Raw genomic sequence first — 21,137 nt, forward strand, 5'->3', positions numbered from 1 at the left:
GTAGCTGGAGGAAAAGAGAAAGTCAGAAGAAGCATGAAAGCCTGGCTTTCTGCTTTTCTCCATCAACAAGGAAAAAGCAAAGCAAGATTGTCATGAAATGGACAGATATTTAAAAGTATGCAGCTCAGTGAAGATTACGGTGCATTGGACAAAACAGACAGGCGGGGGTGTGTACCAGGATAACAGAAGAGACACCACACAGAACTGCAGATGCTTTGAACTGCATGTCTTCTGTCCATTGTTGATTATCAGTTAGCTTGGGGAACAGTAACTGCATGTCTTCTGTCCATTGTTGATTATCAGTTAGCTTGGGGAACAGTGATAGGTAAGAATTGATAAATACTCTCATTGTCTCTCTGTGCAAAATGAGCCACAGCAATTGTAGGTTCCACCTCACTTTATTTCCTTCTGTTTGCCTGGGGTTTTCCCTTCAACTTTTTTGGTCTACTTTGTTTCACTTTCTGAGAAATAAACATGTGAATAGAAGAGGCAAAGGATAAAACAAGAACGGCAGGTAGCTGCAGAAAGCCAGTAGAGATGGCTATGTATAGCCCCTCCTCTGACTTTTCTTCTTTTTAGTCTCCCACTAAACAGGACTATAAAGCTTTCTGTGAGGCATGCCATTTTGCAGAGATGAAGGACTAGATGAAAAATGAGTTCTTTGTAGCTAAAGCTGTAAAGCTATAGCCACTGCTCTGTAAGATCACAGAAGCCGTATAAGCTCTGTCATGCATTCAGGGGCACAGGAGTAACTTAGGTGCACTCAGCCAAGCAGAAACAAAATCTGAAATCCAGACGGCACTGAGTCCTTCAAGGAAACTGACAGTACACTGCTTCTGCTGGCATCATTACATGGTAACAAGACTCATTTTTTTCAGATCTTCTACTGAAAAAGAGTGTTGTTCACTTAAGAATATTTAAAATGATATTGCATTGGTATTCATTTTTGTCACCTGAAGCAGTCAGGAGAATAATGGAACAGAGAAAGACCAAACACATCAAGGTGTGGGTATACTTTCTTGCCCGAGATTCCAGGAAAAGTAGCTTCCATTACTTATTTTATTCAGTGTGTTTAAAAGATAAATAGTATTACACAGAACTGACACCACCACCGCCCCATGTGTTAATTGTTGCTACATTTTTTATAGAAGCCCTTTAGGTAATGGATGTTTCTTACCTGAGCTGAAGGGAAACAAAAGTATTCATTTATGGCAGATAATTTGTATCAACTTACGTTAGGTAACAGTGAATTATGACTTACTTTAATACCACGGGGAAGGTAAAAAGTCTCAGTAATAAAGTTTTTTTTCTTTATGTACTACTAACATCTACTATCTCTATACTTGTAATAAACTTGTCTATGTAGCTGGACTTTAAGAAATAAATATGATTTGTAACTGCTGATGCTCTTACCTGTTTTGTCTATTTCACCATGCTGTGCTGTTTTATGCTTAATTTATATGAAAGTACACTTTAGAAAAGGCTTAACCGAATTCAAACACAAATGGGATAAAATTACCTTTATGCTATTAATAAAGTGGCTGAAATATGGTGGAGGCAGAAGTGGACCTGAAAAATGGAAGAAAATACAATAAATGACAATAATTAACTGTAATTTCTCTTTTTAAAAGCACTGCTTTGGATATTACTGTTTTAGGAGTTTTAAGAAAAATTATTCACAGTAATAACATTAACCTTTTAACAGATATTTTTAGTTTGGTTTCCTAACAAAGCAAGGCTTATGTGCCCTGTCTTGTCTGTCACTCCTCCACCTTAATAATTTCTGAATCTGATTGTGAGTTTCAGACAAATATGAAAGCAAAGAAGGCTCAAAGATTAAAAAGTCCCAGTTTTCTGGAAAAAAAAGAACAACAACAAGAGCATCTGGGCAGAGGGTGAAAAAGAAGCGTCCACATTAACCCCTTTGATGGAAACTAAGGCAAAAGAAAATCTTCCCATATGTTTCGCTAGCAGTGGGGTGACCAATCAGTATTTGTGTTACCTTTCATGCGAGGACAGTACCATAACTGACAAGAGACTGTTACTGTGCTGCTGATGACAGAATAATTGTCCCTCAACAATTTTCTGCAACAAACCCCAATACCAGTATCAGTGGTTATACCACCTGTGTTATGTTGTCTGACAATGGTGGTCAGCCAAAGGTGTTAAACCAGGACAAAAAGTCTAAAAAGTCTTAAAATATTCTTTGTTTGGCATACGCTTGGAAAAAAATCTATTTTACAGCTGCCTATAATGGCTCAATGCATTTTCTTCAAATGTGTTTTCATTCATTTTTGAGATCTTTGGGTCCAAGGCTACGTCAGCCACAGGACCCAATCTCAGCATGCTCTCTTAGGTACAATTAAGTCAAGTAAGCATTGTATGTGTCTGTACTCTTGGACAGAAATGTATTCCCACTATGGCCGCTGTTTTGATTTTATTCAAACCCTGCCAATTAGAGCTTGCTGCAGTGATTTGCCTGGTCCACATGAGGGGATGGGGAACAGACAGGTGGAATGGAATGGTGTCCTTCTCAGGCATTGCTTAGTAATCTCTATCCTGGCCAATATCTTAGGTCTTTATAGGATGACCAGCAAACAGACTAGGCCTAGGCAAGGTGCATGAGATAAAGGGAAGTCACCACTCAAAATGGAAGTAAAAAATCTGTGGTAGGAAACCACTAAGTTCTACCTATACTGGTAGCTAAACTGCATTAGCCCAGTTCCTCAGCCCCAGGCAAAGCAGCACAGCTTCTATCCATACAGCTAGATGTCCTCACTCCCAAAGCATGAGAGACTTACCTATACAGCCTACTGCACCCGTCGCTGGCTTAAGCTGCCCCCCAGACCACCCTGGCTCTGGGAAAGTGTTACTAGTTGTAGGCTGAATCCAGGCCAGGAAACATGGGAACAACTAAACCGCAGAACAATTGTCCTCAGTGTCCTGAGTCAGTTTAGCTCACTGCTGTACACAGCCAGTGAAGTTTGCCTGCCATGGCTTCTCCATAGGCAAACCTAGCTCAGTCCCCTTCTGTAGACATTCAGTGGAAGGCTGGCAGGCAGTTCTTGACAGGACCTTTAGGGACCTTAACACTAGCCAGCAAGAAACATACTTTGTTGTGTAGCTTCTGCTGGTAGACCAGACAATTTCATTTCAGTTTGTTTTCGGGTTTTGCTGAAACAGACTAAAGGACTTTGCACTTCCTTAATCAATGGCAAAATCATGCCCACTCAACCATCAAAGTCACAGAACTTTGGTGACCTTTCTTTCAGACGCTGCTTTCAGATCGGGGAAGACAATGTTTTGTTAGTGGGTAAAACACTGGATTTTTGTTAGAAATTCTACAAGAGTGATACCATCAGTAAAGATGTCATACTTAATAAAAAGAGTTAAATGTTGCTATCCTGTGAATTAGATGCACAAAGTAACAGGAACTGTTTAAAGAACATATTAAAGAATATATTGGGCATCAATGAAAAACAATTCAAAAATTTCACGTACATCATCTCAAAGGCAAATTCTTATAATGACGTCATTGCTGGAGCTGGAGCAGCAGGGTGTGTATTAGCCAACAGGTTGGCTGAAGACCCTCTCAGTACTGTACTGCTTTTGGAAGCAGGCCCTAAAGATACCCTTCTAGGTAGTGAAAGACTCATGTGGAAGATTCATATGCCTGCTGCATTAACATACGACCTCTGTGATGAGAAATGTAACTGGTATTACCACACAACATTGCAAAAGCATATGAATAACCAAATTATGTACTGGTCCAGTGGAAGAGTGTGGGGTGGCTCCTCTTGTCTCAATGCTACAGTATACATTTGTGGGCATGCACATTATTATAGCTGATGGAGCAGGGAAGGGGCTGTGGGACAGGACTATGAACATTGCTTGCATTAAATGCAGAACCTGGGAGAGAACAGACATGTTCATGAGGGATAAGCCAGTACAGAAGAGAGAATTTTCTTAATTTCTGTTTAGGAATGGTTCTAGCTTCTTTTTACAAGTTTATTGATGACTAGGAAGCACTAACCACTTATTTTAAGGCATTGGATATTGGTCAGAATAAAAATTAATTAGGGCAATACAAGAAACAGATTTATTAGAACAAACAGATGTCCTATTAAAAATAACCAAAATATCATCTTCAGTGAACAGGACTATGTCTTTGGAACAAAGACAGAAATATCCATATAGATGTAGTTTTGTATTCATTATCAACACATTAGAGGAAAAAGATTATAAATATGGCATAGCAACATTAATTTGATATACTGCTTCTTCTGTTTCAAATTATTTCTGGCACTGACCAAAGCCTTATCTCAGTATATGAGACTTAAAAAAATGTATAGAAAAGGAAAAGTTTGGAACAGCAATATTTTCAAATAGATGCTTGTTTCTGTAACTATTTTTGAATGTGTAAGAATTAGCAATGTGTATCAACTTTTTGATACAGAAAAGTAAAACTTTGGTGAGAAGCATCTGTTATGATGCTCCTACAACCAGTGAATTGATATTTTTAGTTCACACAGACTTTTTATGAGTTTCACAAATAAAGCGTAGAATATTAAAAAGCTGGTTGAAATGGAGATCATCTAGTTCTACCTCCTGCTGGAAGCAGGACTGTCACCAGCAAAGTACTGCCTTGAAGTTAAAATACAGAGGTGTGTTACCCTGAAATAGGCAGCACTGGATTTTAGCCCAATTGGTTGAAAAAGATTGACAGCAAAAATGGTATTTCAGGAAGTGGACATGATGCCTTTCTAAGATTTCAAAAATTTCTGACCAGCCAGTTACATTTCAGTATCTATTCTGTTGTCTTATTCTTAACACATTCATAATACTCACAAATGTGCAGTACAGGTACTCCTTTTCAGAAGACATTTTTGATAACATTATGAACTTTGTTGTTCTGTGTGTCAGTTCAGCAAGGAACCTAGGTATAAGTCTTTAAGCAGGTAAGGCTGCAGGGGTATCAAAGTACTTTTTTTAAGTTAAACGGATTCCTTTACAATATGTCAATGGCATATCACATTTAGTATACCTGGTGGTCCTGGAGCTCCTCTGTCTCCCTTTTCTCCTTTTAAGCCCGGTGAACTGTGCAGTGCCCAGGAAGCTCCATTTGCTTTAGCACCTGCCATAAAAACATCACAAATTCACAGCAGAGACTATAGCAGTGACAACCAAACGACCAAAAGTGAGAGCAGGCTTTTCCATACATGAGGGGCATGTGGCTCCAGTCCTTATATGCTTGTCTCACTCTCCTCATGAACTCTGAAAAGCTGCCCGATTGCCCTCACTTATCAACCCCAACATGGGCAAGACCATCTCTCTCTTACAAGTCAGTCTTTCACTCCCCCACCTAATGACCTAGCCTAAGACCCTCTGAACAAATCTGTTCTCACTCTATTTGTGAACTGGGGCGAGTGTAGAAACCGTTCTCGAGTTATGGCTCCGTGTTTGATACCACATCTTCTACTACCTCCAGACTACAAACCAATATATGATAATATCTACAACTGTGAATGTCAAAAATATTATCATTTATTGTTCCTTCATCTCATAAAAACACTAATAATGAAGAAAAATCTCTGAGAACAGAAATGCTTTTAGCATAGTTTTACATCCAGGTGAGCTAAGGGTAGTACTGCACCCAACCACATCTGGATAAATCTTCTATTTTTCCAGATATTAGTCAACTTTTATGGTAACCTTACCCTATAAAATCTCTGGGTAAAACAATCCCTGAGTATTCAGGCTCCTTAGGCCTGATTTCTCTATTTGTTCTAACCGAGTAATTGCCAATATCTTTGCAAAACTCATGTAAAATAACATAATTTTGCCATGGCAACATGTTATAGCCACTTACTTCAGGTAGAAATGCCTTTGCAAGTGCAAGTGAGGTGGTCCTATTCTGACTTATGGGCAGGAAGGGTGTTGAAGTGCAATGACAACCAGATAGAAGACACCTATTTTGAAGTAATATTTAATGGTTCCCTGTCTGTGGTATCTTCAGCCCCTGCAGTCAGTCATGGTCTATGCTGGGAGTCAAGGGATCACTAAGAACAGTGGCTCTTTTCTAACCTGATCTGATTACATTTCTGGATGTCACAGGGGCAAGCACAGAAACAATTTCTTGCTTGGGTACCCAGTGAACCAAGAACTTTGGGCTGTCTGTGGGCATTTATTGATAGATCATGGATTCTTTGTTAAAAACAAAAATATGGACAAAGAAATCTTTTGGATCCCTGTGTGCAGGGGGAGACAAGCAATTGAGAGTGTTTGAATTGAGGAGCAGTACTGGACAGCCTAGGCTCTATGGGCTTAATTCTGTGGGCATAGCCCTGAAGAAATGAGGACAGTTTGCCAAGCACAAAGCTTTGGCTTTCACTTATAAGTGGTGAGTCAGTCATGCAGCAGTAGGGATTCAGAAGGAAAGCTCAGGTCATCATTATACACCATAAATTTGTCCCTTTACTGCCCTGAAACCCCCCTTCCATCAAAATTAACAAAACTTCTCCATCCTTGTGTCTGTTTCCCCCGGGTCCTCATGTGTGGAGTTTCTCATCCTCCTCCATTATTCTTACTTCCTCCCTTGACTGCCTGTCAGGTTTTTGTCCTAGCTACTCCCAAACCCCAGAAATCACTTTCTTTTCAACAGGCCTCACCTTTCTAGTGAAGGAGGGGATGAGAAACATTTCTTCTGTCTTGCCAGAAAATTCACCCCACCTCACAGAAAGAATTGTTAGTAACTTGTTTCTTTCCCTCAGCAACATTCTGTGGGACTCCAGCAGCCACTATGTGTTGACCCTGCCTTTGGTAATTTTCTTTCAAGCAAAAAGATGGGAGCATTTTGACATTAGTCATTCAGAGAAGGGAAATGTTTTTCACACTTCAGTCAAACGCTGGAGGAATGAGACCACCTGGTTGCTTGCTGGGATACAGTATCAGGTGGACTTCAGAATCTGCATCTTAGGAACATTGCCAGAGCAGAGAGTGATAATTCAGCGCAGCCATGTGTGACACCTCTGCTCTGACAGAGGACTTGTATGATTAGATCCTGCAGAAACTGTGTTGCACTCCACAAGTTATAAATCTTAGTCTTCAAAGTGCAACTAATAGGCTCAGTTGTTCTTTGGTCTACACCTTAAGACTGAGTAAATATGTGATCTTACAGTTTCACCAGAAGAAGAAACAAGACCACTTTGGTTTTCCTCCTTTTTTCCTCATAAACCCAGTTACGCAATAGCCAAGAAAAACCACAAAAAGCTTAACTAAGAAAACAAAACAAAACAAAACAAAAGCTTAATTAAACCAAGGTACAAGAAAATAATTACTCACCATGGACATTAAGAGCTTCTTGATTTCCAGGGTAAGGAGTGCTCACCTACAGACAAAGAAATCTATTACAAACTATCCATACACATAACTGATGGAAATGCCTTACATGGTGTGACTGAAAAGCCTGGAGATTTTGCATGCTAGTAAATGTTATAACAATGCTCCAGTTTGTCAAAGTCTGAGTATTAGCTGATCAAGCTTTTTTTTCAGGATTGTGCTCTCTTTAGTAATGCAACATGCTTTCAGCAAGAGGGTAACAACATGCATTTTAGAGGCATCAGCAAATCCTGCTCTCAGTCATGCCAGTCAAGCATCAGAAAACTCATTCTCCAAGAACAATTCTGAATTTACATCACTGCATTTCAAAGCAGGACTTGATTTTTGACTAAGATAACAGACTGTGTTTGTACATTTTTCATCAGACCATGGCTATGCCTACTGCCTGATGTTGACCTATACTCTAGGTGCATTGAGACCACAATTGGGAGGCAGAATTTATTCCAGTCTCTCCCGTCCTGGCATCAGTCACCTGTAGCAGTGGGCATCCTACTTACCTCTACAGCCTATCTTCAAAATAGGGACACTGCAGCAATTAAAATATGGTGCAGTGCTCAGAAAAGGACAGATTTTAGCACTAGCTAGTACTATTTATATGAACCTAAGCAAGGATATGAAAAAAAAAAAATAATTGAAGGTGCTGCATCTGGCTAGTCCTGTAGTATTAGCTCTTATAAGTCTTACTCACATGGATAGCTCCATTAACTTCAGAAGTTCAGTTCACATGAGGAAAACTTGTGGGGTTCAGTCTGTAGCTCTTTCTCAATATTCAATTATGTAGGCATGAACAGCAGACTTCTGATCTATAAACTTGGATAGGTTTAGGAGATTATTCACAAACGTAGGACAAATCTATCCAGCATACTCAGATGCACAAAGAGGTGTTTATAAGTACAGGTTTCTATTACTTGTGCACATAAAAGTTACTGCTTTTATTCAGTTTGTAACCTTCTTGAAAAGTGACATTTTATTATTATTATCTGAAATGCAGCTAAAATAGGCTTGTATTGTTTGAATCATTCCACAGAGAATCATAGGTCAGTTGAAGGTGGAAGGCATCTCTGGAGATTGTCTAGTCCAAAGCAGGATTAGCTACACCAGGGCCTTGTCCAGTCAGGTTTCAGAAGTGAGGCTGACTAATCCATATGTGAATAACATACAAAAATTATATGGTAGTATGGGAAGATTTAAGCGAGGAATTCAAAGAGGTAAAAAGATGGTGCCTATAGGTCGTAGGCCAAAACCACAGAAATGTCAAATTACCATAAAGTAATGTCTATTTATCATCAATTAACAGAAAGATCCATAAGCTGGGATACATCTTCCTTCAGCAGTAAGGCTAGGGTGATGATAACTGTCAATGCATTTAGTATACTGTAAGTCAAGAGCTGCTTCTCTAAAATAAGTGAAACAGAACTGGAATGAAAATTGGAGGAGGGGGCACAATACTATTTTGAGCTATGCTGTCTAACAGAAAAGTAGAGCAGCCATACCGCACACCACACTATTAAGGGGAGGACTGTGGCTGCCAAAAACGATCTTTTCCAAGTACCTAACCCACAACTTAACAGCACAATATAGCCCTAGGGAAAGTACTTCCAGGACTGAACTCTGTTCGCCATTCATTGTAGGGTATAATTTCCATGACACATGAAACAAAACCTGCATCAGGATCCTCTGAAAATATAAAGTCCATCTCCCTTCTTTTGATACTAAGTGTGAAATTGCAAGTCCTTTGAAGGTAATGGGGACTTTGCCATTCCCTTTGGAAAGCAGGGGAAGAGCTTCACCTGCTGCCACTCCCGAGGTAATAAATGCTTATATGAGAATACACATCATTTGAGGGTCAGATAAAGAACATGACCTTTCTTTTCTGATGCATCTTTCATGCCATAATGAAACACATAGCAAGTCTTATTTTGGACAGGAGAATTGAAAACAGCTAAAAACATAACAACATGGAGACAGTTTTTTTATATACATCTGAAAATGTGTGTACATGTATGTATAGACATTAAGCTCCCCAAAGCAACTTGTAACTATGGAAACAGAAGGTGTTAAAAGTATTAGGACAACCAAGTGTTCAAAGTGCTTTAAGCAAAAAGTTCTAGTGTTTCTCGTTCTGTTACATATTTTATATATGACTAATTTTGGGTCTATAAACACTTGAAAATCTGTTATCTTACAGACTAGGTAAAACGCATCTCTGGTGCAAAGCAGAAGGCAGGGGGAGATAAGCTGCAAAGCTACCGTGGTTCCATATACAGCTACTTTGGTTATGTACTGTCATGGCCATGCGTTTTGCTAAAAGCAGGTTCTGTGTGTGACTTACTGGCATCTTGCAATGAGGTCTGGCAGAGACTGGGAAAACTGTCTATTGAAAACAGGAAGGGCAATTATTTTAATGAAGGTAGGTGTAATACAGCAGATAACACACTAAATAGGTCTGCTAGGCATGATGGGACAAAGCCTGGCACCTCTGGAGCAGAGAGCCCAGCTTGGTGCCCAGGAACTCTCACAGGTCTGTCAGCAGGTCCTGCTCTGTGTGTGAGGGACAAAACTCTTACATGACAGTGGCTCTGGTTAACAGATTTTTTCCTATGCATGCAAACAAGGTCACACACTGTAAACGGTGTTGCTTGAAACAAGTTTTGATGTTTCCTTTTGCAAACTGTTCCTAGAGCAGCACATTTCTGTTACAGATGCAGACCAGCAACTGATCTCCAGTTATACTTACTCCTTTGATATAAATTATACGTCCTGGAGGTCCAGGGGGCCCTGGGGGTCCAGGCAAGCCAGGATGGCCCTGTTTAACAGAAAGCAAAAGAAGGAAGATACTAGAAAGATCTTTTCATATACAATACAACTGAGCCTACAGAACAAAGTCCAAGGGACTCAGAGGGTCTTATTTAACCAAGAAGTTTTGTGTTAAATGGTTTGAGGGGACACTGAACATTCACACACTCTAGGAATCTTCTGGACTGCTTCCACTGTGTTATATTTCCAGTGGACATCTGGTAAGGTGAAGACCCCCATGAGAACAAGGACTAGTGATGGTGAGATTTCTCCCAGCTGCTTGTAGAATATTTCACCTGCCCCTTCATCCTGGTTAGGTGCTCTATAACATACCTGACCAGGATATCTGCCATATTGGCCTTCCCCTGACCTTTACCCATAAACATTCAACCTTGTTATTACCATTGTTAAGCTCTAGGCAGTCGAAACACTCCCTAACATGTGGAGTTATCCCACCGCCTCTCCTTCCTTGCCTATCCCTTCTGAAGACTTTATAGCCATCCCTTGCAGCACCCCAGTCACGCGAGGCATCCCACCATGCGTCTGTGATAGCGACTATGTCACAGTTTTCCTGCTGCATGATGACTTCCAGCTCCCTCTGTTTGTTGCCCACGCTTCGGGCACTTGTGTAGGTGCACTGCAGCTGTGGTATCAATCTCGCCTCACACACCGGCATGCTGGCCCCAGACTCATCTCTAGCGAGCCTGGTTTTATCCCCTTCCTGCTTTGAATCTAGTTTAAAGTTCTCTCAATGAGCCCTGCTAGCTCCTGACCTAGGACCCTTTTCCCGCTCTGGGACAGATGACTCCATCTGTTGCCAGCAGGCCTGCTGCCATGTAAACTGACCCATGGTCAAAAAACCCAAAATTCAGCCAGGGACACCAGGCCCCGAGACAGATATTGATCGGTGTGACCTTCCAACCACATGCGCCATCGTTCCCTACAACCAGTGGGACAGAGGAGAGCAATGCTTGTGCTCCTGATCCCTCAGCCAGTCACCCCAAGGCCCTGAGGTCTCTCTCAATCGCCCTCACTCTTCTTGTTGTTTGAGCACCATTGCTGCCCACCCGGAAGACCAGCAATGGGCATTAACCAGAGGGCTGTACCAGAGCAGAGACTTTTCTAGTAACACCCCTGGCACGGGCCCCAGGGAGGCAGCAGACTGCCCTGGGGGGGTGGGCCCCGTTGGCATATCGGGCCCTGCGTTCCTCTCAGCGTGGAGTCACTGATGACACCCACCTTTCTTTTTTTCTTAGCAGAGCTGTTCATGATGCGTGGGGTTGACTGACTCTCCCTGGGCAGCTCCTCCAGCCTGGCCAGACCTTCATTCACATCACCATATTCCCGGCTGTCAGGCTGCAGAGCCGCACACCTGAGGGCAGGGCTCCTGGGGTGGTGGCTCGGTCGGGGGTGATGCCCTGCTGCCCCAGGCAGGGGCTGTTTCCACCCCTACCCATCACTTGTGTCCCCTCCAGCTGCTTGGAGGTGAGTAGGCCAGCACCCTCCGCCTCCAGTGATGTCCTGGTCCATGCATTTGTCTCAGCGATGGCAGAGAGCAGTCCCACTGACCTCTCTCTCCTTTGCAATCTTGGCACTCCTTAGCCTTCCTATGTCCCCTCCAGCTCTGCCACCAAGCTGAGGAGACTTCTCCTCCAGCCACACAAGCATCCCGCCACCCCTGGCAGCAGCGACAGGCTCAGGCGCTCCCTGCAGTGGCCTGGCAGCCATACATCTGTCCATCACCACATGCCTTCTGACACTGGCTTCTGTCCGAGGGGAAAGTGTATCAGTTTCCTCTGGGGGAGCCATGGCCACAACTGCAGTTCATTGCTGCAAGCCGTTAGGGGGATGGCGGTCTCTCCATGTCACCTGTGGTCACCCTCACCCCAGGCCCCAGCCACCCTGGGCCACAGTGGCCACTTGGCAGGGCCTCAACGCGTGTGAGGGTGTCGCTGGGGCACCCCCTCCCTCTGTGGCCACCTCGGGCCTGCAGGCAGCTTCCCACTGCCCCTCAGCACGATGCTCAACCCTGGTGGCAGCAGCAGCCACACAGGGTTTTGAACTGCTGCCTCTGCCCCAGCCCACCCTCGTGGGACCACTTGTATGAGAGCACTTCACAAGAACAGGCCTGCCACACCAGGAGCCTGGGTCACCACTTGTCATGCCGCAGTCACAGGCTGCAGTGGGCACGGGTAGGCTATCATCCGTGCAGTGCTGAAGCAGGCGGCCTCAGTGGGTGTCTCCTCATTAGCGGATCAGATGCCACTTCAGCATGAGGTGTTGAGGTGCTGTCTGTGTGGTGCTAGACAGCTGAGAGCCTATGGCAGTACCGCCACAGCATCGGGGGGGTGGGGGGGTGGGGGGTGGGGGGGGTGGGGGGTGTGTGGGGGGTGTGGGTGTGGGTGGGGGTGTGTGTGTGTGTGTGTGTGTGTGTGTGTGTGTGTGTGTGTGTGTGTGTGCGCGCGCGCGCGCGCGCGCATACTGATGGCCTCTATCATGTGGCCTTTGATGTACAGAAAGGACTGGCGACCCCAGGCCGCTGGCTGTTTGAAGCAGCTACGCTAACAGAGAATCACACATAGAGAGGTTACGCCCGGGAGCTGACACAGCCATGTGGGGCTGCGAGAACCAGATGGGCCCAGAAGTTGACTTTTCCATGATTGTTACCAGATAGGAAAAGTAGCAGAAACATACAATTACTTCTAGACCATTTCAGGTTTTTAGTCCTATCACCATTTTAAAAGTGATCACATAAATCAGACTTTAATTAGGATTTTTTTTCCAGCTAATTGCAAAACATAAGAACTTACGTTAAAGGCTTCACCTCGATCACCTTTCACACCTCTCAGTCCATTCAGTCCTGGGCGTCCCTGAAATAAGTAGAAATAGTGCAGTATGTGTCAGGAGCAAGCTCCTCTGTCTTTATACCACTTGTGAGCATAATACATACTGGACGTCCTGGGAAACCAAGTTCTCCTTTAGGTCCGGTTGGTCCTATTGGTCCCTGGACAAAAAAGAAAATGCAATTATGGAGAATATATGGTACGTATCTTTGAAATACATTTTGATTATTTAGAATAAGATACATAGTTTTATATTTGTGTTAAAAATGAGTCTGTGTTTGTCTACAGAGAACGCACAGAATTTCCTCTCTACTTGGTCTGCTGAGCAATCTCAGAAGCTGAGGCCTGCCTGTAACAGTCACCTCTGGCTTGGAAAAGACTGGGATCTGAAATGAAGTCTGAATTCTTAGGCATTTTTAGGGTGTGCAATTCGAAACTGAGCCACCATGTATCAAAGTAAAATGAAGTGTATCGATCAGTAGGAAAAAGGCAGCTAGTGGTGTATGCTTTGTGCATCTCCTTTTTCTTTGCTTTGTTTTTCTAATTATTTTTGAATCAGGCCCTATGAGGAAATGTCTGTGAATCAGCCTGAGAATTCATACAGTGCCAGGCTTCTACATGCCTCTTACCAGATTGCATATGTGGATTTATAGGGCTGGTGACAGTTGAAACAGAACAGATCCTTCTTTATACAAGAATGACTGACCCATCAGGCTCACAAAGATATGCAAGTGACAGCAAAAAGAAAGGGCAGGCAGATTGCCTGGGAAAAGTGGTCCAGGACTATGGATAATCTATGACTGGGCATTTGCAAGCATGCAACTCCTAGGCAGTCAGCAAGTGATCAACAAAAAGTAGTAAACCTGAGAATACTACAAACTTTAATCTGTTGTCAGCTTCCCGAAACTCAGCAAAACCACAAGAATCTAGACAAGCTCTTTACATATGTGTCAACCTTTCTGGTTTCATTTCCTTTTTTTTAGTCTGGTGAAGCAAGAGATACCCCTTCTTGCATTACTGGTTAAATAATCTCTGTCTATAGATCTCATACAGATACCACTTATAGGTGACAATTGACATGTCTAATCCTGAGAAATCACAGTACTTTCAGTGTTATTACTGCAACACTTTCTATTGCCTACATACCTACAATATAGTGATTAACATAGAACTATGCTGATGGAAGAAAGACACTAGCCATTGCACTGCTCATCACAATTTTGGCACATCACTTTAACGATAACAAATATTTGTTGGCATTGTGACTGCAACTTCAAAGAATAGCTAGCAAACAATCAAAAATGTGAGGAAATCCCCATCTTGCCACTCACTTGCTCTTGATTACTAAGGAAAGTGGAGACTAAGAAGGAAGAAAGCCTGTGGCAGAACTGAGTGTTTTTATTTACAGTCCAGTTCTGTTGCCATGTTACATTTCAGCTCAAGGCACGGAGGGAGCACTGGCAAGTGAAGAACTAGAAAGGTTGCAAGAAATATCCTGATGTTTTATACTTGAATGATTTACATACTCAGAGTTTTGCATCTCACCTGATCAGCAGAACATTGACATGGAAATACCATATAGGTTCAAATACCTGTCTCTTACCACTCTAATTTATGAATTAAACTATTGCCATATTGACAGAATTTTCATTTAACAAAACCTTTTTTGCTTTTTAAAGAGGCAAATATTTATCCTTTTTCAATGAAAAGTGGTGTACATTCATGGCAAATTTATCTGATAATGATGAGGTGATAATCTTAGCATCAAGCTGAAATTCATGGATTATTTATTGTAGTTTTTATCATGCTAAAACCGAAGACTGGATTAGAGATGAAATTCAGAAATGGTTAACACGTGAACATATTGATTCATGCTTCACCATTGTAATCAGAGCTTAAAGCTCGCTAACGGTAGCTGAAACTGTTAGAAGATGGTAGGACCTTTATTAAACTTCTATTTCATTTCCTGTTTAAATGTAATTCCTGCCCACATAATCAAAGCTAATGCTTGTGTCTAAAAAGCAGGCAACAGATTGCTGGTGGACTCTGACAGACGTGAACTTGAATATTGTGCCCCCAAGCTTTCAAAATGATTCAACCCACCCTTCTGTGTTACCATACCCAATAATGGGTTTTGAAAAAAAAAAAAAAAAAAAAGAGAAATCCAAAATGTTGTGGGGTATTTTTCTATTTCACTTTCCAGTATTTGAGCCTTTAAAGAATATGCAAATCTGAGCTTTACTGAGCAATGAAGATGATTAGAAACAGATTTTTTTATTAGTTTAAATAAATTGAAGTGTCTGGATCTCATGCTTTAGCTGGGACTTTAAACGAACTTCAGCAATGCAAGGAGCCGACCATGCTGGAGCCACCTTTACTGTTTCTCTGTCAAAGTACCAGCCCACCCATGACAGATGTTAGCAGCTCCCTTGAGACAGAAGGCAGCAGTCACAGCTAGAAGTGCAAGAAGGAAGCAAGGAAGCCACAGGAGACTGCTCACCACAAAAGGAAATTTCATTTACAACAGCAGAGAGTTGATTTGGGAAGACTGACACTGTGGTTCTTACTAAGGGCTCCTATTCACTAGTGTGCAATGGCCTGCTTCACTGGCAGCGAACAGCATCATCAAGCAGGTAAAAAGGATCCTCATCACCCCCGTGGCAGGAGACTGGATTCAGCTTGTCTCTTCTGCTTTTGCTAATAACAGCACTAAGCTTCTGACTATCCCTGGCTCTCATCTGCCAGACCACTACTTCTCTATAGCATCTTCCAAGCTCCTGTGATGCTCTCTTCTGTCCAGCTGAAGTCTTGGAAAGGAGGGGAACAATGAGAAGGGAATGTTTTTTTGGTTCTAGAAACTTGTGTATGAGTTCATTGCACCCTAACAGCACAGAGGAACAGAGTCCCTGGCTACCTCAAAGCTGTTCTTGGGCCAGAGTCTTTGTGCAAAGTGGAACGCAACCATCATAATGAAAACTTTGGTAAGTTATGTTCTCTGAAGTCTGTGTATTTTCGCTGCACAGGTCTCCCACTGACTACAAAGGGATTTTTTTCTATGGAACAACACCAGAATGAATCATCCTCATTAGCAGCGATGATTAAACTGGAGTTCTGCACTATGAAGAGGAACTGGCTGAGCAAAGTCTTGAGACAGGTTCTGTGTGCCAAATTCTCCTGCAGTGTAATCACTCACACCAGTGCTGGCAAGAACTTCCTCTCAATGGCCTTGTCTGCATGCTGAACTATATGAAGCATCTCATGGCAGTACAAAAGGAGAGGTACACACAGAGTTTGGGGCTGGTAGAAAAAGGACACGTCATGAAGAATGCACAGCAACAGGATGAGAGGCAACAAACACAAGCTAGAACATGAGAAATTCCAAATAGATATAAGGAAAACCTTTTTTACTCTGAAGGTTGTCAAATACTGGGATGTGCTGCCCAGAGAGGCTGTGGAATTTTGATCCTAAGAAATGCTGGGCAAGTCCCTGAGCTAAACAGGCCTGCTTTGGGTGGTAGTATGGACTAGATGATCTCTGAAGTTCACTTCCATTCTAAATTATTCTATGAATCTACTTCATAGTGAAAGGATAGACTCATCTTGCAGTTATACAAGGAGGAGAAAAGGAACTCCCCTTCTGGTAAGTTAGGATATCCCCCTTAAGGTATTCTGATACATGGTAATTAAGAAAGCAGTTACTCAGCACACCCAGTTAGCCCTTTTAAAGACCACAGAAACTGATGGCAAAATCTCCTACACACCCTGGTGTGCAGAAATGACATCACCTAGTAATATTCACTTAGATACAACAGAGACCAGGCTACATCAAAAGCAGAAGCAAAGACACACTCAATATCCTTGAACTTTGGAATACTAGACTAGAAGGATTAATTTCTGCTCTGACCCTACTGAGTCTGGGCAACTGTTCTTATTTCATAACTAATTTATTGTGCTTTCATACAACACCCAGTCAAAAATATCAAGCAAGGTACCTGGAAGAAGGCATCTAAATCCTGATTTCGGTAAATGGTCTGACTCTACTGCCTGATTTGCAGCTTCCTCAGAATCCAAGGCAGTTGCAAATTGTTGGCACCAACACAAATTGAGCCTGATGTAGTCAGTTGTTTCAATGTAAATCATAGAAATAGAGAATAGTTTAGATGGGAAGGTGCAGAAGAATGGCTGCAGAAGCATGGCTTTAGAATCTCTGAAGATCTGCACAGTCCAGGCCTGGTATTAGAATAGGCCTGTAATGAGAATTGTACTGAAGTTGCTGTGCTGAAGTTAACAAGAAAGGCAGCCTTGAGCTATTCTTCAATCCTGAGACCAAGTAATTATGTTGTGCCAACAGGCCGTGGCTGTAACAAGCTACAGCTGCTGGGAAAGCAGGTGCAGGGCCAAGCAAGATAGGGACCGGTATGGGAAAATAGGGAGTAACAAACTACAAGGCTGAAGCACAGCAACACAATTAGCTACATGGATAGAATGCTTATTTTAGTCATGATAATTAGGGGTGTGAGAACCATGCGCGTTGAGAGACTACTAACCAATTATATTTCTGCTTTATGAATATGCATGTGTATCGGTTCTATATAAGTAGTGTTAGAAACTAATAAAGCTGAGCAAGATGCATAACTCATATTGAGCGTCTTCTTGACTCCGGCGAGCCCTTCTTCCAACAATTGGCACCCGAACGATGGGAAAGCTGGTAATTGCTGGAAAAACTCTGCCTTTGCATCGCGACGGTGGGCTTTGCAAAGTTGAGAGTCACTCTGAAGAGTTCGAGCAGGAAGACGTCCGTAAGGAGTAAAGGCGTCTGAATCCGGCATTGACGTTGTGCGCGGACCTGCACCGGTAAGACCGTTTTTCCCTCGGTAATGGAAAGGGAAGCGGCACTCACGCTATTAACTGATATTCTTGCTAAGTGAGAGGCTAGCGTGAGCACTAAGAAGTTCCATGAGCTCTGTAGGTGGGCGGCTGAACACGGACACTTAAAAGACCCGCAATTGCTGTTTAGTGTGACTGAGTGGCGAGAGGTCGGGGATTCCCTTTGCGATGCGATCCTTAGCGGCAGCAAGTCGGCCAAGGACTTGGGGACTGCCTGCCGGGAGGTCATAAACCATTTATGATCCCTGGTTGCGGAGAAAAAAATGGCTGTGGCTGCCTCAGACCTCCTCGGTCGGGAAACCAAGTCGCAGTCTACCCGATTATTTGGTCTAGGCGCTCCGTCTGCAAAAGGCACAATTGTGCCCATTAAAAAATCTGCGACCGAGCTGTTAAACCCGACACCATCTCCAGAGAGTGGCGCCGCATCGGGTGCTCTGCGCCACCCTGAAAGCTACCGAGAGCAGCCCCCCCTGTTAGATGAGGACGAGGGTACTACGGCGGGTCTGAGTGCGCCTCTGAATGAGAACGCGGAGTCTGATAAAGAAAATGAACCACATGCACCTGCCCTGATCCCCCGTCCCCGAACCAAACCCTCTGACCGGACCCTAAACCGCTTGCAGCAGCAATTGAACAAATGCCATCTGCCTACTGCTGGTCGTGATGTTCAGATCCTGACCCAGGAAGGTGTTATCCTCCACCCTGCCGCTCCCCAAAGTCGTTGGTCTGGGGTTGTAAGAGACGCTATATTGGAGGGAGAGTGGGAAGCTGCTTCTGCTGTTGCTTGTCCAGTGCAGACTACTGCTTTACCTGCTGGTTCAGCAGCCGCTGTGTGGAAACCTTTTGATTGGAAATTTATGCAGCAGCTGCGACAAGCCATTACACGATATGGATTACAATCTGAACCAGTCAAACACTTGTTGACTTATTTGTTTGACTCTGAAATCATGACACCCAGTGACTGTACTTCGCTAGCCAGATTGCTTCTTACACCAGCACAGTTCCCCGTGCCCCGCCAGCGTGCTGTGCCCCGCGGCTCCCCCCGCTCACCCGCCCACCCACTGCCACAGATCCCCCCAGCTGCTGGCGAAAAGGGGAGTCCAGAGTTCGGTGTGGAGCTGCAGATCGCACCCCCGCCGGTGGTAAGACCGCGTAGAGTAAATCGCAGCAGGACTCTACGCTAAATTCCTCTCTGTGAGGGGGGGGGGGCACTATGGAAGGCCGTGATGAGTAAATCGCAGCAGGGCTTCTCTGCGCTGATATCCTTCTGTGAAAGGGGAGAGCTCTGAGAAGACCACGATGGAATTAGACGCGGCAATTAAACTGTTAACTGGCATCCTCCTTAAGAGAGGGGAGGGTGTTACAGAGACAAAAGTGGAGACCTTAGTTCGCTGGGCATGAAAAAAGAATAAGATCCCTGAGCCTGCGTTATTGTTTAGTATTGCAGAATGGAGAGAAGTGGGAAATTGCCTCTGGGATGGCAGTCGATAGTTAACACTCTGGAAATTATGAAAGCAAAAAAAAAAAAAAAAGTAGCAGTGGCAGCCATAGAAGCGTTGGGGAGAGATGTGTAGAAAAGCCGGTGGAGCAGAAGGGTGATTCACCTAAGCCTTCTCTCTTGGTTACACTTTTCGGAGTTGGGCATACTCGTCCTATGAAGGGTATGTCCGCCCCTGCGTGTTCGACAGTGCCGGAGCTTTTAGATAAGACAGCAGACAAACCAAAAGTTCTTCCTCATCCTGAAACATCATTGGACAGGTTTGAGGAAGAAGGCGGGGAGAAACCTTGTGATAACAATACAGAGAAATCCTTACAGGAGGTAATAGATAAATTAAGAAACCTGGTAAAGCGAGTTAAAATGAACCTGCCTACTACTTCAATACCTGTAATTCCTCCAGTTAGCCCAACTACCCCACCAACGCTGAACTCAAGAAAAGATCCAATTCTACAGTGTTGGTCTGGTGTTACTCGTGATGCTGTTTTGGAGGGAGAATGGCAGGTGACCAGCTCGTTATCTTGTCCAGTACTGATTAATAATCTTGATGCACATAACTGGGACATGATTTATGGAAGGTTAATGATCAGATTTTAGTGACGGGAGTGTTGCAACCTGCTCTTCCACCTTTTATGATGATCCCACAGATCTGGCAAATTGTTGTGATGGACTTGAAAGACTGTTCTGTCTTTTTCACGATTCCCTTACACCCTGATGACACACAAAGAGACTCAGTAATAATGATTTGCAACCGTTCCGATCCTGGTTGCATGGCACCGAAGCCAACAGTCCTCAAACTTGTTCACCAGAACAGCGGGCTGCCCTGAAAGTTGTGTCCCGCAAGATTCAGACTGGCTGGTGTGGTCACCGAATGGCAAATCATCAGTTATCTTTTTTGGTTTGTAACGTTGCCACTTCACCTTTTGCCCTTATTTTGCAAAGGCAAAAGAAAAAGGGGGAAAATACGGTGATCATTTTAGAGTGGTTGTTTTTGCCATTGCAACCCAGACATCGTATTTTAAGTCGCCCTGAAGCAGTAGCGGCCTTGGTGAGAAAAAGAAGAGACAGGATTGTTGAAACTGATGGGACTGAACCAGCAGATATCAGTATTCCAGTCCGTGGTGATGATTATGAATGGCTTCTGAGACATTCAACAGCCATACAGGAAGCCTTGATGGGCTATACAGGTGTTGTACACAACAACCAGCCAAAAGGACCTCTCTGGAAGATGATAGAACATTATCAGTGGATTGCGAGACCGTTACACTCAAAAAGACCAGCTGACGGGCCAACAGTGTTTACAGATGCAGGACAAAAGATGAAGAAGGCTGCGTGTGTTTGGCAATCCAATAATCAGTGGCAGAAACACGTGATCACCGGTGAACCACGGGTCAACCTTCAAACCTTAGAACTGAAAGCAGTTGTTGAAAGGGCAAACTGTACCCTGAAGGATTATCTTCAGAGACAGAAAGTATCGCAGGACATAGACATAACTAAACGGTTGACTAAGGTGTTGTTTACCTTAAACTCTCTCTCCCTTACGGAGGATAGAGAGGGACCACCTGTTGTTATACATCACCAAACAGCACGAGGGAACCAAACAACTACAGGTCCTGGTTTGAATGTTCTGTATAAAAATATGGCTTGAGGTGTATGGGAAGGACCTAATCCAGTGTTATTTATCGGTAGAGGTTATTTTTGTATCTCCACAGATAAAGGAC

At 43.4% G+C, this 21,137-nt stretch overlaps 1 protein-coding gene across 6 annotated transcripts in view; it reads right to left on the reverse strand.

The window, feature by feature from the left end:
* The window catches only part of LOC119144723 (collagen alpha-1(XV) chain-like), a 136,796-nt gene that overhangs the window by 15,076 nt on the left and 100,583 nt on the right, over positions 1 to 21,137 (reverse strand). For all 6 annotated transcript variants that reach the window (XM_037380424.1, XM_037380426.1, XM_037380425.1 and 3 more), the window contains exons 27-33: positions 13,145 to 13,198; positions 13,005 to 13,064; positions 10,136 to 10,204; positions 9,731 to 9,772; positions 7,342 to 7,387; positions 5,045 to 5,134; positions 1,520 to 1,569 (exon numbers count right to left, since the gene is read on the reverse strand). In XM_037380424.1, the coding sequence (XP_037236321.1) occupies positions 1,520 to 1,569; positions 5,045 to 5,134; positions 7,342 to 7,387; positions 9,731 to 9,772; positions 10,136 to 10,204; positions 13,005 to 13,064; positions 13,145 to 13,198 (411 nt within the window). The remainder of the gene's footprint in view (positions 1 to 1,519; positions 1,570 to 5,044; positions 5,135 to 7,341; positions 7,388 to 9,730; positions 9,773 to 10,135; positions 10,205 to 13,004; positions 13,065 to 13,144; positions 13,199 to 21,137) is intronic.

This window comes from Falco rusticolus, chromosome 3 (assembly GCF_015220075.1).
Source record: "Falco rusticolus isolate bFalRus1 chromosome 3, bFalRus1.pri, whole genome shotgun sequence".
NCBI classification, from domain to species: Eukaryota; Metazoa; Chordata; class Aves; order Falconiformes; family Falconidae; genus Falco; species Falco rusticolus.